We start from the raw sequence: 15,144 nt of genomic DNA, 5'->3' as shown, positions 1-15,144 counted from the left end.
GGAGGACTCCGCCTCCTAACCTGCTGTGTTGGGGTGACTCCTGGCAGGGGTGGGACCACATGGGTCAGGTTGCCCCGACCCAGCCCCTGTGGAATCAGACCCCAGGGGCTGTAGGCGGCTCCCAGGGCCCTCGAACTCCACCCACATACTCAGGGTTGCTTCACTTCTGGGCACTGGCAGGTTCAGGGGCCCCAGGGCACCCTGGCACCTTCCATCAGGAATCAGGATGGGGCTGGCCCGCCCCTCCCCTCCCAGGGGCTGGGCCTGAGGCCAGACTGGGGCGTGTTCCGGAAAGAGCTGCCCCAGGCACCTCAGTCACTATAGTCCACCCCAGCACACCCGCCGGGATCCCTGTCCCTGCCCGCAGACCCTCGAACCCGAACCTCCAGCCTCCGGAGCCTCACCATGCGGGGCCTCAGGCTCTGGCTGCTGGGGGCTCTCTGGCTGCTCGGTGAGTCTCCATCAATTAATGTCCAGGGCAGGACTGCAGCCCTCCCCTGAGGCGGGGGTCTCCAGGCAGTGCCAGCCACACGGTCGGGGGGTGTTGGAACTGGCCCTCATCTCTGGGCGGTGCTGTCCACGCAGCGTTCAGGACTGGCCCCAGTCTGGGCAGCACCATTCATGCGGCCAGGACACTGGGGCTCGTCCCCGCCTCTAGGCAAGGCATCCGCGCGGCCAGGGGACCATGGGGCTGGCCCAATCTCTGGTCAAAGTGTCCACGCGGCCAAGGGACCATAGGGGCTGGCCCCAGTCTCTGGTCAGCGCATCCACGCAGCCAAGGGTCCGTCAGGGCTGGCCTCAGTCTCTGGTCAGCGCGACCATGCGGCCAGGGGACCATCGGAGCTGCCCCAGTCTCTGGGTAGTGCCATCCACGCGGCCGGGATGAGGGCACCAGGGCTGGCCTCAGCCTCTAGGCAGCGCGTCCACGTGGCCAGGGGGCACTGGGGCTGGCCGCAGCCTCTGGGCAGTGCACTGGGGCTGGCCCTGGTCTCTGCGGAGGTGGTTGCTTGGGGTGGGGGAGGGAGACGGGAACCCTCAAAGGGGAACTGAGGGCTGACCGGAGCGGCGTTTCCTAAGCCTGGGTTGGGGGTGAGTCTGGGGTGGGGGCGGGGCGGGGGCAGGGCGGGGTCGGCTCCACCAGACCCCAGCCTGGAGGGCCAGGGTGTGGGGGTGGGGAGGAGAGGGGAAAGGGTCCCGGCCCCTCCCACCCCTCCCCTCCCCCTGGAGGTCTGAGACTTGGAAGGGGGGTGCCCCCCACCCAAGAGGGTCTGGCCTCCCCGGCAGGCAGTGCTGAGTGCGTGCCTGAAGGCTCTCAGCCCCGCCCTCTCCCACAGCGGTCGGCCCGGGCGTCCCCCTGCCCCCGGAGCAACCCTACGTGGTGGTGCGGCCCCAGCGCCTGCCAGGACCCCGCCCGCGCAGAGCCCTCCCCTCCCACACGGTAAGTCGAGGTGGGGGAGGGTGGGGGTGTCAGACCTCTGCCCCCCAGGACTGGAAGTCCGGCCGGGTGACCAGGAGAGGGGCCCTCCATCCCAGGGTGCCACGCACCCCCGGGACACAGCCCCGACACTCCCACTGTGCTCAGGAGGGGCGGGGCCAGCTCACCACTAGCAACTGCGCTGGTGACGCTAGTAACGGTGACGAGTCCTACCGCCTACCTTGGGGCGTCTGCGCCGGGATTCCCCAGGCTGGGTCTGGATGGGGCTGGAGGCGCCCTTCCTGGGCCCATGGGTGTGTGCCTGAGAGGGGAGCCTGCCTTCCTGGGTGTGTGTGGGCACAGGGCCTGTCTGGGCATGCGTGGCCCACAGGTCAGTTCTGGGTTCAGAGGAAGGGGCACCCTGAGGAGCTCCAGACTGACCCTGGCAGGGGAAAGCGTGTGCCCACATGGTCCCACTCCCTGCCTAGGTCCCCTACCCAGAGAGTGTGAGCTACGTCCTTGGGGCCCCGGGACACACCTTCACCCTGCACCTGCGGAAGAATAGGTGAGCAGAGGGCCCCCGACCCTGGGCTTCTGGGGGTGGGCAGGCCCTGCACTAAGTCTCTCCCAGGGACCTGGTGGCGTCCGGCTACACAGAGACCTACGCAGCCGCCAATGGCTCCCAGGTGACTGAGCAGCTGCAGCCTCAGGTAGGTGAGGGCCTCCAGGTCCGGGCCCAGGAGTGGCAGGAGGGACCCTGATCCCCTCTTCCTGCAGGATCACTGCTTCTACCAGGGACACGTGGAGGGTCACCCTGAGTCGGCTGCCAGCCTCAGCACCTGCGCCGGCCTCAGGTGTGCACCCGTGGAGGCAGATGCCCCCCACTGCTCCCGGCTGACTAGGGAGCAAATGTGTGTGTATGTGTGTGTGTGTATGTGTGTGTGTGTGTGTGTGTGTGCGCGCACGCGTGCGTGTGTGTCAAGGGCTGGGGCTCGCGGGCTGGGTGCTGACCTACCCACCAGGACCCGAGCAGTTGGTCCTGGGCCTCCCCGGACAGGCCTAATTCAGCTCTCCCGCCTGCAGGGGCTTCTTCCTGGTGGGCCCAGCCATGCATCTGATTGAGCCTCTGGAAGGGGCCAGTGAGGAAGGGCCACACGCCCTGTACCAGGAGACCCAGCTACAGCAGACAGCCAGGACCTGTGGGGTCAACCACTCCACGCTGGCCCGTGTCCTCGGACCTCGGACCTCAGCTGCCCTCAGGCCCCGGGTGAGGGGCGCCCTCGTGTCGTGGCCACATCCATTCAGCTTTTGCACCTGGGAGGGCACACACCTGGGCACGGGGGATTCTGGGCTGGGGGCGCCAGCTCTGGGACCCGGGAGGGGAGAAGGGAAGGGCCAGTATGGCGCGTTGCCAACCCACGTCACCTCGTCGCTCCTAGGACTGGCCACCGGCCCGAGAAACCCGCTACGTGGAGCTGTTTGTGGTCACCGACTTCAGTGAGGTACCACGGGGGCACATGGGGGGAATGGTGGGCGCCCCAGCCCTTCTGAGGGTCCTGTTCTCAGTTCCAGCTGCTGGGCAGCAGGGAAGCCGTACGCAGCCGTGTCCTGGAGGTCGTGAACCATGTGGACAAGGTGGGTGCTGTTCCCCCTGTCCCCCACGGTGACTTCCAGCCCTCGGCACCCTGCATGGTGCTGGGGAGCACCAGGCAGGCCCCCTTCCAGGCGGAGCCGCTGGCTGGCTGGTGTCCTGAGTCGCCCCTCCCTGCCCAGCTTTACCAGAAGCTCCACATGCGCGTGGCCCTGGTGGGGCTGGAGGTGTGGAACAGCGGGGACAAGATCCATGTCAATTCCGACCCTGATATCACGCTCAACAACTTCCTGGCCTGGTGGCAGGGCCTGCCCAAGCAGTACCCGTATGACAACGTACAGCTCATCACGTGCGTGGTCTCATGGGTGGGCACGGGGATGTCTGGTTGTCAGCCCTGAGGGCAGGTGTGGGCTGCACGGTGGGTGGGAGAGGCGCGCCCTGCACCCACGTGCTGCTCACTTGCAGTGCCCTGGACTTCACTGGCAGCACCGTGGGGCTGGCCAAGGTGGCCACCATGTGTTCCAAGCACTCGGGGGCTGTGAACCAGGTGTGTAAGCAGGTGGTCCGGTCGTGGTGGTGCCCAGTGGAGGGGCTGGCATTGACGGGTCTGATGCAGGCCGGCCGGGATAAGCCTGTGGGAGAACTTGAGCTGCGTCCCTTGGCGGGCGGTTCGGAGAGTGGCAGGGCACGAGCCTGGAGCGAGCTTTCCCTCAGGACCACCACCAGAACCCCGTGGGTGTGGCGTGCACCATGGCCCACGAGATGGGCCACAACCTGGGCTTGGACCACGATGACAATGTGCCTGGCTGCTACTGCCCAGAGACGGGGGACCGCAGCTGCGTCATGGCGGCCAGGATCAGGTGAGGCCCACCCGCCGGCACGGAACGGCACGGCTTGCGCCAGGGACTCGCAGCAGCTGCCTGACACCCGGTTTCCGCAGCTCCAGCTACCCCAGGATGTTCAGCCACTGCAGCCAGGCCGACCTGGAGACCTTTGTGGGGAAACAGGGTGCAGCCTGCCTGAGGAATGAGCCGGATGTCAGGTGGCTGGTGAGCGGCCCCGTGTGTGGAAATGGGTTCCTGGAGGAGGGAGAGCAGTGTGACTGCGGCTCACCCCAGGTACGTAGCACGGGGCTTTCCGACCCGGTTCTGCCCACCTGCCATGCCCAGAGCCACACTCCTGACCCCTGGGAGGCTTTCCACCCCGGCCTCCTGGGGAGGGAGACCGGGGTCCCCGCCCCTCTGAAGCCCTGCGCGGGCCCGTGCAGGCGGCCCTCCCCCAAGTCCATGTCCTCGCAGGACTGCCGGAGCCCCTGCTGCAACTCGACCACCTGCCAGCTTGTCCCAGGCGCGCAGTGCGGGCAGGGCGCGTGCTGCCACGGCTGCAGGGTGAGCCGGCCGCGCCCCGCCCCTCGCCCTAGGCCCCGCCCACGGATGGCACGGCCTGGCCCTAGGCCCCGCCCACGGATGGCACGGCCTGGCCCTAGGCCCCACCCGCTGCATGCTAGGCCCCGCCCCTCACTCGGATCGCCCTTCCCTGCAGCCCGCCCCCTCGCCAAGGCCCCTCCCACAATCCCGCCCCTCACCGCAGCCACGCCCCTCCCTGAAGCCACGCCCACATTCCTGCCCACGCCCCCGCGGCGCCGCCCACAGCCTCCCGTGGCCCCGCCGGGCCTGCTGGGGCCTGGAGGGCGGCAGAGCAGGAGTGGGCTCCCTGGGCAGGTGAAGGCGGCGGGGGCGTCGTGCCGGCCCGCGAAGGACCCGTGTGACCTGGAGGAGCACTGCGACGGGCTGCAGCCCGAGTGCCCCGAGGACGCCTTCCGCGAGAACGGCACGCCCTGCCCGGGGGGCCACTGCTACGCCGGCGCCTGCCCGTCGCTGACCGGGTCGTGCCGGGACCTGTGGGGGCCAGGTGAGGCGCCCCGGCGGGCGCGGGGCCGGGCGGGGGCGCGGGCCAGGCTGACCGCGCTGCCCCGCAGGTGCCCGCGCGGCCGCGGACACGTGCTACAGCTTCGCCCTCGCGCCGGACTGCAGGAGCCCCGCGCGTCGGGGCGCAGACGGGTGAGCGCGGGGCCTGGCCGGCGGGCGCAGGGTCGCGGGCGGCCCGGCCGGGACCCAACCGCGGCCCGCCCGTCCCTTCTAGTGCCGGCAGGTGTGGGGTCCTGTTCTGCGCGGGCGGCCAGCTGCCCCCTGAGTTCGCGTCCTGCACGCTCACCCTGGCCTCGGGCACCTGCCAGGCGCTCCGCCCGATGGACAGCGGGGCCTACGTGCCGGTGCCCCAGGGCACGCGCTGTGGCCCGGGCAGGGTGAGTGCACGGCCGGCCCCTGGCGAGGGCGGCGGGGTGGGGCGCAGGCTGGGTCCGAGCTTGGCTGCGCCCTCCCCCAGGTGTGCTGGGACGGCCGCTGCGAGGACCTCCGCGTCTACGGCCCCAGGAACTGCTCGGCCAAGTGCAGCGGACGCGGGGTAGGGCCGGGCGGGGCGGGGCGGTGCGCAGGGCCTGCAGGGTGGGTAGGACACCAGTGCTCACCGAGGAGTGCCAGAACAGGGCTGCAGGGGCCAAGCGAGCAAGCCAGCGGTAGTCCAGCGGGGAGGTCGCTGGGTGTGGCCCCCAAAGCAAGACGGAAACAAAGAACAGGACCATAGGCGTCTTTTGTGTTAGTGCACGTACTGTACCCAAACGTGTTCGTGCATCTGTGTACCGGTGAGCATTTGCCTTGCACGTGAGTATCGGCTTGTGCACGTGTATGTGATACTACGCCTGCATGGGTGAGCCGAGCTGCAGGCTTGATGTTCTCCCCCCCCCCACCCCGCGTCTGTCCTGTGTCACCCGCAGGTGTGCAACCACAAGCAGGAGTGCCACTGCAGCCCCGGCTGGGCTCCCCCACACTGTGCTCAGCCACTGCCAGGCGTGCAGACAGGTGGGTTCCCACCTTGGGGCAGCCTGAGGGTGTTCAGGCACCTAAGCCCCACTCCACCCATCCAGCGGGATCAGAGGGCCTGGGGCACAGCCTCAGGCCCCCACCCCATCCATTGGGGGTCAGCGGGGCCTGGCTGTGCCCTGGAAGGACCCTCCAAGCCCCCTGCTGGTGACTTCTGTGCCTGCAGTGTCCCGCAGTGTCCCAGTGGGTGTGCTGGTGGCCGGGGTCTTGGTGGTTCTGGCGCTGGGACTGGCAGGTGTGGTCTTCTTCCTCCGGAGAAGGTAAGCACTGTGCGGGGGCAGTGTCTGCAGGGAACTGTCCCCCATTGAGCCGCTGGCACGTACACAGCAGGGACCTGACAGTTGGCACAGTTTGGCCCGAGAAGCCGCCTGGTCACAGGCAGCCAGGTCCCCCTACCCGGTGGGCATCTGTGCTCTGAGCCTGTGGGGACGTTGGTCCCCTGCTGGCCACGTGGGAACCTCCCCATGGCCTGCATGTGCCTCCCCTCTCCGTGCGTGGCCCCAGCACTGGCTGTGTGTGATGTGTGGGCTGCAGCAGCTGGTGGACAGGCCACGTTTGAGTGTCCTGGCTTCAGGGACCACGACACTCTGTCATCTCAGCGTAATTTCCCCTAGGAGCTCGGCATCCAAGACAGCTGTGGGACTCTCCAATCCTCTGTTTCACGCAGCGGGCAGCACGCCAGCAAATGGGAGGCCTCCACCCTGCGCCATGGGCCTCCCAGAGTTGGCCTCTACCACCCACTCCATGCAGTCCCCCAGGCCCATGGCTGCCGCGGTGACGCCCAAGCGGCCTCCGCCCGCTGTAAGTCTGACTTCTCTCGTGGGTTGGGTCTCAGAGCTGGAAGGCGGTTCCCAGACGTGTCCCCTCCCACAGGGCGCAGCCCACTGCCCCAGCTTCTGCCAGGGAAAGCACACAGGCTGTACGTGGCCACCTGAGGGTAGTGGCACTGGCATGAGCTGGAGCTTGGACTCGTGTGTAGGCCCGAGCCCAGCATGGCCATCTGCACCTTGGCCTGGACACATGCATGTCCACACATATGGGTGCGTGTGTTTACACCAGTAAACAGTGCACATAGACGTGTGTCAAGACGCATTTGCCCATATAGATCAGGTGCGCAGAGATGTGTACGTAGGTCCATGCACACACGGATGCATATGGCACATGTACACATAGTTGTGTGGGGGCAGATGTGTCCATGCATGTGGACGCACACCTGGCACACATAACACAGTCACACCGGGATGTACATATACACATGCACACACAGATACATGTATGTATACATGGATGCACAGACATTCATGTACATGGGTGGCTGCGTGCACACACGCACACGAAGCTTCACTTTTCCTCCTCCGGAGAACAGGGCCTCTGGTATCCAGCCTGGGGTGGGGGGCAGCCCTGATTCAGCCTTTCCAAACATGCAGCCCTACACCCCTCCCCTGCCTCTCTGCAGCCTCCAGCTCCCCTGCCCGGCACTCCCCACACAGTTCCTGTGTACACAAGGCAGGCCCCAGACCAGGTAAGCAGCAGCAGAGGCTGAGCTCGAGAGCAGCGGGCATCGGGGGGCATCCACGTATATCCTGGGAGGAGGAGGATTGGTGGGACCCCTCTGTGTGCCATGGGCCAGGACCCCCAGAGAATCACCCAGGCCCACACTGGACGAACGTCGAGCTGGGCTTGGGCCCCCTGACCTCTCCTCCTCCCCCAGCTCAGACCTGCACCTCCTACAAAACCGCTGCCACAGCTGAAGCCTAAGCAGGTGAGAGGCACACCTGAACAGGTGAGGGGCGCACCTGAGCAGGGGAGGGGCACACCTGAGCAGGGAAGGGGCACACCTGAGCAGGGGAGGGGCACACCTGAGCAGGGGAGAGGCACACCTGAGCAGGAGAGGGGCATACCTGGCAGGGGAGAGACTCACCTGAGCAGGGGAGGGGCACACCTGAGCAGGGGAGGGGCACACCTGAGCAGGGGAGAGGCACACCTGAGCAGGGGAGAGGCACACCTGAGCAGGGAGTGGCACACCTGAGCAGGGGAGAGGCACACCTGAGCAGGGAGTGGCACACCTGAGCAGGGGAGGGGCACACCTGAGCAGGAGAGGGGCACACCTAGCAGGGGAGGGGCACACCTGAGCAGGGGAGGGGCACACCTGAGCAGGGAAGGGGCACACCTGAGCAGGAGAGGGGCACACCTAGCAGGGGAGGGGCACACCTGAGCAGGGGAGGGGCACACCTGAGCAGGGAAGGGGCACACCTGAGCAGGAGAGGGGCACACCTAGCAGGGGAGGGGCACACCTGAGCAGGGAAGGGGCACACCTGAGCAGGGGAGGGGCATACCTGGCAGGGGAGAGACTCACCTGAGCAGGGAAGGGGCACACCTGAGCAGGAGAGGGGCACACCTAGCAGGGGAGGGGCACACCTGAGCAGGGGAGGGGCACACCTGAGCAGGAGAGGGGCACACCTAGCAGGGGAGGGGCACACCTGAGCAGGGGAGGGGCACACCTGAGCAGGGAAGGGGCACACCTGAGCAGGAGAGGGGCACACCTAGCAGGGGAGGGGCACACCTGAGCAGGGAAGGGGCACACCTGAGCAGGGAAGGGGCACACCTGAGCAGGGGAGGGGCATACCTGGCAGGGGAGAAACTCACCTGAGCAGGGAAGGGGCACACCTGAGCAGGAGAGGGGCATACCTGGCAGGGGAGAGACTCACCTGAGCAGGGGAGGGGCACACCTGAGCAGGGGAGGGGCACACCTGAGCAGGGGAGGGGCATACCTGGCAGGGGAGAGACTCACCTGAGCAGGGGAGGGGCACACCTAGCAGGGGAGGGGCACACCTAGCAGGGGAGGGGCACACCTGAGCAGGGAAGGGGCACACCTGAGCAGGGAAGGGGCACACCTAGCAGGGGAGGGGCACACCTGAGCAGGGAAGGGGCACACCTGAGCAGGGAAGGGGCACACCTGAGCAGGGGAGGGGCATACCTGGCAGGGGAGAGACTCACCTGAGCAGGGAAGGGGCACACCTGAGCAGGAGAGGGGCACACCTAGCAGGGGAGGGGCACACCTGAGCAGGGGAGGGGCACACCTGAGCAGGGGAGGGGCACACCTGAGCAGGGGAGGGGCACACCTGAGCAGGGAAGGGGCACACCTGAGCAGGAGAGGGGCATACCTGGCAGGGGAGAGACTCACCTGAGCAGGGGAGGGGCACACCTGAGCAGGGGAGGGGCACACCTGAGCAGGGGAGGGGCACACCTGAGCAGGGGAGGGGCACACCTGAGCAGGAGAGGGGCACACCTAGCAGGGGAGGGGCACACCTGAGCAGGGAAGGGGCACACCTGAGCAGGGGAGGGGCACACCTGAGCAGGGGAGGGGCATACCTGGCAGGGGAGAGACTCACCTGAGCAGGGGAGGGGCACACCTAGCAGGGGAGGGGCACACCTAGCAGGGGAGGGGCACACCTGAGCAGGGAAGGGGCACACCTGAGCAGGGAAGGGGCACACCTAGCAGGGGAGGGGCACACCTGAGCAGGGAAGGGGCACACCTGAGCAGGGGAGAGGCACACCTGAGCAGGAGAGGGGCACACCTAGCAGGGGAGGGGCACACCTGAGCAGGGAAGGGGCACACCTGAGCAGGAGAGGGGCATACCTGGCAGGGGAGAGACTCACCTGAGCAGGGGAGGGGCACACCTAGCAGGGGAGTGGCACACCTGAGCAGGGGAGGGGCACACCTGAGCAGGGGAGGGGCACACCTGAGCAGGGAAGGGGCACACCTGAGCAGGAGAGGGGCACACCTGAGCAGGGAAGGGGCACACCTAGCAGGGGAGGGGCACACCTGAGCAGGGAAGGGGCACACCTGAGCAGGGAAGGGGCACACCTGAGCAGGAGAGGGGCACACCTAGCAGGGGAGGGGCACACCTGAGCAGGAGAGGGGCACACCTGAGCAGGGGAGAGGCACACCTGAGCAGGAGAGGGGCACACCTGAGCAGGGGAGAGACCTGAGCAGGGGAGGGGCACACCTGAGCAGGGGAGGGGCACACCTGAGTAGGAGAGAGGCACACCTGGCAGGGGAGAGACTCACCTGAGCAGGGGAGGGGCACACCTGAGCAGGGGAGCCTAAGCAGGTGAGAGGCACACCTGAACAGGGGAGGGGCATACATGGCAGGGGAGAGACTCACCTGAGCAGGGAAGGGGCACACCTGAGCAGGAGAGGGGCACACCTAGCAGGGGAGGGGCACACCTGAGCAGGGGAGGGGCACACCTGAGCAGGGGAGGGGCACACCTGAGCAGGGAAGGGGCACACCTGTGCAGGGGAGGGGCATACCTGGCAGGGGAGAGACTCACCTGAGCAGGGAAGGGGCACACCTGAGCAGGAGAGGGGCACACCTAGCAGGGGAGGGGCACACCTGAGCAGGGGAGGGGCACACCTGAGCAGGGAAGGGGCACACCTGAGCAGGGGAGAGGCACACCTGAGCAGGAGAGGGGCACACCTAGCAGGGGAGGGGCACACCTGAGCAGGGAAGGGGCACACCTGAGCAGGAGAGGGGCATACCTGGCAGGGGAGAGACTCACCTGAGCAGGGGAGGGGCACACCTAGCAGGGGAGGGGCACACCTGAGCAGGGGAGGGGCACACCTGAGCAGGGGAGGGGCACACCTGAGCAGGGAAGGGGCACACCTGAGCAGGGAAGGGGCACACCTGGCAGGGGAGAGACTCACCTGAGCAGGGAAGGGGCACACCTGAGCAGGAGAGGGGCACACCTGAGCAGGAGAGGGGCACACCTAGCAGGGGAGGGGCACACCTGAGCAGGAGAGGGGCACACCTGAGCAGGGGAGAGGCACACCTGAGCAGGAGAGGGGCACACCTGAGCAGGGGAGAGACCTGAGCAGGGGAGGGGCACACCTGAGCAGGGGAGGGGCACACCTGAGTAGGAGAGAGGCACACCTGGCAGGGGAGAGACTCACCTGAGCAGGGGAGGGGCACACCTGAGCAGGGGAGCCTAAGCAGGTGAGAGGCACACCTGAACAGGGGAGGGGCATACCTGGCAGGGGAGAGACTCACCTGAGCAGGGAAGGGGCACACCTGAGCAGGAGAGGGGCACACCTAGCAGGGGAGGGGCACACCTGAGCAGGGAAGGGGCACACCTGAGCAGGAGAGGGGCATACCTGGCAGGGGAGAGACTCACCTGAGCAGGGGAGGGGCACACCTGAGCAGGGGAGGGGCACACCTGAGCAGGGGAGGGGCACACCTGAGCAGGAGAGGGGCACACCTAGCAGGGGAGGGGCACACCTGAGCAGGGAAGGGGCACACCTGAGCAGGGGAGGGGCACACCTGAGCAGGGGAGGGGCATACCTGGCAGGGGAGAGACTCACCTGAGCAGGGGAGGGGCACACCTAGCAGGGGAGGGGCACACCTAGCAGGGGAGGGGCACACCTGAGCAGGGAAGGGGCACACCTGAGCAGGGAAGGGGCACACCTAGCAGGGGAGGGGCACACCTGAGCAGGGAAGGGGCACACCTGAGCAGGGAAGGGGCACACCTGAGCAGGGAAGGGGCACACCTGAGCAGGAGAGGGGCACACCTAGCAGGGGAGGGGCACACCTGAGCAGGGGAGGGGCACACCTGAGCAGGGAAGGGGCACACCTGAGCAGGGGAGAGGCACACCTGAGCAGGAGAGGGGCACACCTAGCAGGGGAGGGGCACACCTGAGCAGGGAAGGGGCACACCTGAGCAGGAGAGGGGCATACCTGGCAGGGGAGAGACTCACCTGAGCAGGGGAGGGGCACACCTAGCAGGGGAGGGGCACACCTGAGCAGGGGAGGGGCACACCTGAGCAGGGGAGGGGCACACCTGAGCAGGGAAGGGGCACACCTGAGCAGGGAAGGGGCACACCTGGCAGGGGAGAGACTCACCTGAGCAGGGAAGGGGCACACCTGAGCAGGAGAGGGGCACACCTGAGCAGGAGAGGGGCACACCTAGCAGGGGAGGGGCACACCTGAGCAGGAGAGGGGCACACCTGAGCAGGGGAGAGGCACACCTGAGCAGGAGAGGGGCACACCTGAGCAGGGGAGAGACCTGAGCAGGGGAGGGGCACACCTGAGCAGGGGAGGGGCACACCTGAGTAGGAGAGAGGCACACCTGGCAGGGGAGAGACTCACCTGAGCAGGGGAGGGGCACACCTGAGCAGGGGAGCCTAAGCAGGTGAGAGGCACACCTGAACAGGGGAGGGGCATACCTGGCAGGGGAGAGACTCACCTGAGCAGGGAAGGGGCACACCTGAGCAGGAGAGGGGCACACCTAGCAGGGGAGGGGCACACCTGAGCAGGGAAGGGGCACACCTGAGCAGGAGAGGGGCATACCTGGCAGGGGAGAGACTCACCTGAGCAGGGGAGGGGCACACCTGAGCAGGGGAGGGGCACACCTGAGCAGGGGAGGGGCACACCTGAGCAGGAGAGGGGCACACCTAGCAGGGGAGGGGCACACCTGAGCAGGGAAGGGGCACACCTGAGCAGGGGAGGGGCACACCTGAGCAGGGGAGGGGCATACCTGGCAGGGGAGAGACTCACCTGAGCAGGGGAGGGGCACACCTAGCAGGGGAGGGGCACACCTAGCAGGGGAGGGGCACACCTGAGCAGGGAAGGGGCACACCTGAGCAGGGAAGGGGCACACCTAGCAGGGGAGGGGCACACCTGAGCAGGGAAGGGGCACACCTGAGCAGGGAAGGGGCACACCTGAGCAGGGGAGGGGCATACCTGGCAGGGGAGAGACTCACCTGAGCAGGGAAGGGGCACACCTGAGCAGGAGAGGGGCACACCTTACAGGGGAGGGGCACACCTGAGCAGGAGAGGGGCACACCTGAGCAGGGGAGAGGCACACCTGAGCAGGAGAGGGGCACACCTGAGCAGGGGAGAGACCTGAGCAGGGGAGGGGCACACCTGAGCAGGGGAGGGGCACACCTGAGTAGGAGAGAGGCACACCTGGCAGGGGAGAGACTCACCTGAGCAGGGGAGGGGCACACCTGAGCAGGGAAGGGGCACACCTGAGCAGGGGAGAGGCACACCTGAGCAGGAGAGGGGCACACCTAGCAGGGGAGGGGCACACCTGAGCAGGAAAGGGGCACACCTGAGCAGGAGAGGGGCATACCTGGCAGGGGAGAGACTCACCTGAGCAGGGGAGGGGCACACCTAGCAGGGGAGGGGCACACCTGAGCAGGGGAGGGGCACACCTGAGCAGGGAAGGGGCACACCTGAGCAGGGGAGGGGCATACCTGGCAGGGGAGAGACTCACCTGAGCAGGGAAGGGGCACACCTGAGCAGGAGAGGGGCACACCTAGCAGGGGAGGGGCACACCTGAGCAGGAGAGGGGCACACCTGAGCAGGGGAGAGGCACACCTGAGCAGGAGAGGGGCACACCTGAGCAGGGGAGAGACCTGAGCAGGGGAGGGGCACACCTGAGTAGAAGAGAGGCACACCTGGCAGGGGAGAGACTCACCTGAGCAGGGGAGGGGCACACCTGAGCAGGGGAGCCTAAGCAGGTGAGAGGCACACCTGAGCAGGGGAGGGGCACACCTGAGCAGGGGAGAAGTGTGCCCGAGCTGCATCCAGGGACACCTCGAGCGCCCATGCCAACCAACACCAGCTACACGCTCCGCAGGCTGGGCCAAATGAGCACCCAGGACATCGGTGGGTGGGGCTGGGGAGGGTCTCGAAATTGTATGCCAAGGGGCTTGTCCAGGTCAGCCCTCTGCACTGTGCCCCGTCCCCCAGCGTGGCTCCCAGCCTGGGGCGTTCCCAGGAAGCCCATCGACCCTGTGCCCAAGGCTGCGAGAGGAGCTGTGCTGGGGCCCGGGCACCTGCTGCGTTAGGCCCCTGTCGGCCTCCCTTGGGCTCCCTTCCACCTGCCCCTGGGCCGAGGGCTGGCTGAAGGCTCCAAGCACTGCCCTGTGCCCAGGCCTGCCTGCCTCCTCAGGTGGGGGGTGGCAGCGGTCCCCCACCCAGCGTGGCTGAGGCACCCCTCCTGTCACATGCTTCTCTGGGTGACCAACAGTCTGGGGGACACTTGGAGACCCAGCCCTGCCCCCACCTCATGCGTGCACCCGGAGACCCAGCCCCCTCCATCTCTCACGTGTGCGCCCACACGGCCCGTCCTGGGGTTGGCTTGCTGAACATTCTTCTCTCCCTCTTTACATTTTCATTTGGGATGGATTTATAGGGACGAGCAGTTGTAAAAACAGCTTTAAAGGAGGGGCTGGAGCAGCCGTACAACGGGTAGGGCATTTGCCTTGCACGTGGGTTCAGTCCCCCCAGTTCAATCCCCGGCATTTCATAGGGTCCCTTGAGCACCACCAGGAGTAACCCCTGAGTGGCCCAAAAAGCAAAAACAAAACCCAGCTGTAGAGGGGCTGCAGCATGTCAGGGTCCTAGGGCAGCCCAGAAGCAAACAGCGTCCGAGCTGCCTGGGATGGTGGCGGTCAGGGGAGGGCAGGCCCGGGAGGCGGGGCTCTCATCTGTGCTGGCATCCCCAGGTCGTGAAGCCCACCACCACACCCCCGGTGCCCCCGATGAAGCCGGCAGCTGGAGCCACTCAGGTGAGAGCCACGTAGCCTCGGCCCCAGGGCAGTCTTTCTCGGGCCCATCCCAGCCAGAGGTGATGCACTGTCCTGGGCGTGTCCTGCTCTGCCAGTGCGGCGGGGGCTCAGGGCTGCCTGTGTGTCCACGGCGCTGCAGGACACGGCACAGGCTCTCCACAGGGAGGAGCAGGCTAGGGGCCAGTGAGTGGCTTTCTCTGCAGCAAACAGCCATCAGCTTTGACGCCTTTTCCCTCCTAGGGAGCCGTGGGGGCGAAGGTGGCTCTGAAACCCCCAGTCCTGCGGAGGTGAGAGCCTCAGCTCCCCTGGGTGGGCCGAGCACACCTGCTGCATGTTCCTCTGCCACTGTGAAGGGCCTGGCCCTCGCGTGTCCTGCCGGGGAATCCTTTCAGAAGAGCACGGTCCCAGAGACGCCTCTGGGCTCGAGTCTCAGGCGGAGCCAAGGCTCACGCCCCTCCCCACCCCCTCAGCAAAACTTCTGTGCTGCCTGAAGGTCCCTGCAGCTTGCACACTCCCTCCACACCCTGTGCAGCCCCGGTCACCAGGACAGGCTGCAGGGGGCCCGAGTGTGGCTGTCCGCCCTGATGGGTCCCCTCCAGCCTGTCCTCGGCCCCACAGGGCTACC

At 67.2% G+C, this 15,144-nt stretch overlaps 1 protein-coding gene across 1 annotated transcript; it reads left to right on the top strand.

The window, feature by feature from the left end:
- Positions 1-378: 378 nt before the first annotated feature.
- Positions 379-14,841, top strand: ADAM8 (ADAM metallopeptidase domain 8). Its single transcript, XM_056106712.1, has 24 exons — positions 379-451; positions 1,335-1,438; positions 1,903-1,979; positions 2,046-2,124; positions 2,192-2,268; positions 2,498-2,681; positions 2,854-2,916; positions 2,981-3,049; positions 3,188-3,354; positions 3,471-3,552; positions 3,720-3,865; positions 3,946-4,123; positions 4,304-4,393; positions 4,727-4,916; positions 4,984-5,065; positions 5,148-5,310; positions 5,391-5,468; positions 5,839-5,923; positions 6,111-6,204; positions 6,559-6,745; positions 7,401-7,466; positions 7,656-7,706; positions 14,457-14,519; positions 14,760-14,841. Exons 1-24 carry the CDS (start codon positions 406-408, stop codon positions 14,808-14,810), a joined length of 2,472 nt encoding a protein of 823 aa, XP_055962687.1. The 5' UTR covers positions 379-405; the 3' UTR covers positions 14,811-14,841.
- Positions 14,842-15,144: the final 303 nt, after the last annotated feature.

The sequence above is a fragment of the Sorex fumeus genome, unplaced genomic scaffold, assembly GCF_029834395.1.
Source record: "Sorex fumeus unplaced genomic scaffold, SorFum_2.1 ptg000142l, whole genome shotgun sequence".
Classification (NCBI taxonomy): domain Eukaryota; kingdom Metazoa; phylum Chordata; class Mammalia; order Eulipotyphla; family Soricidae; genus Sorex; species Sorex fumeus.
This window is presented reverse-complemented; position numbering and strand designations above follow the sequence as displayed.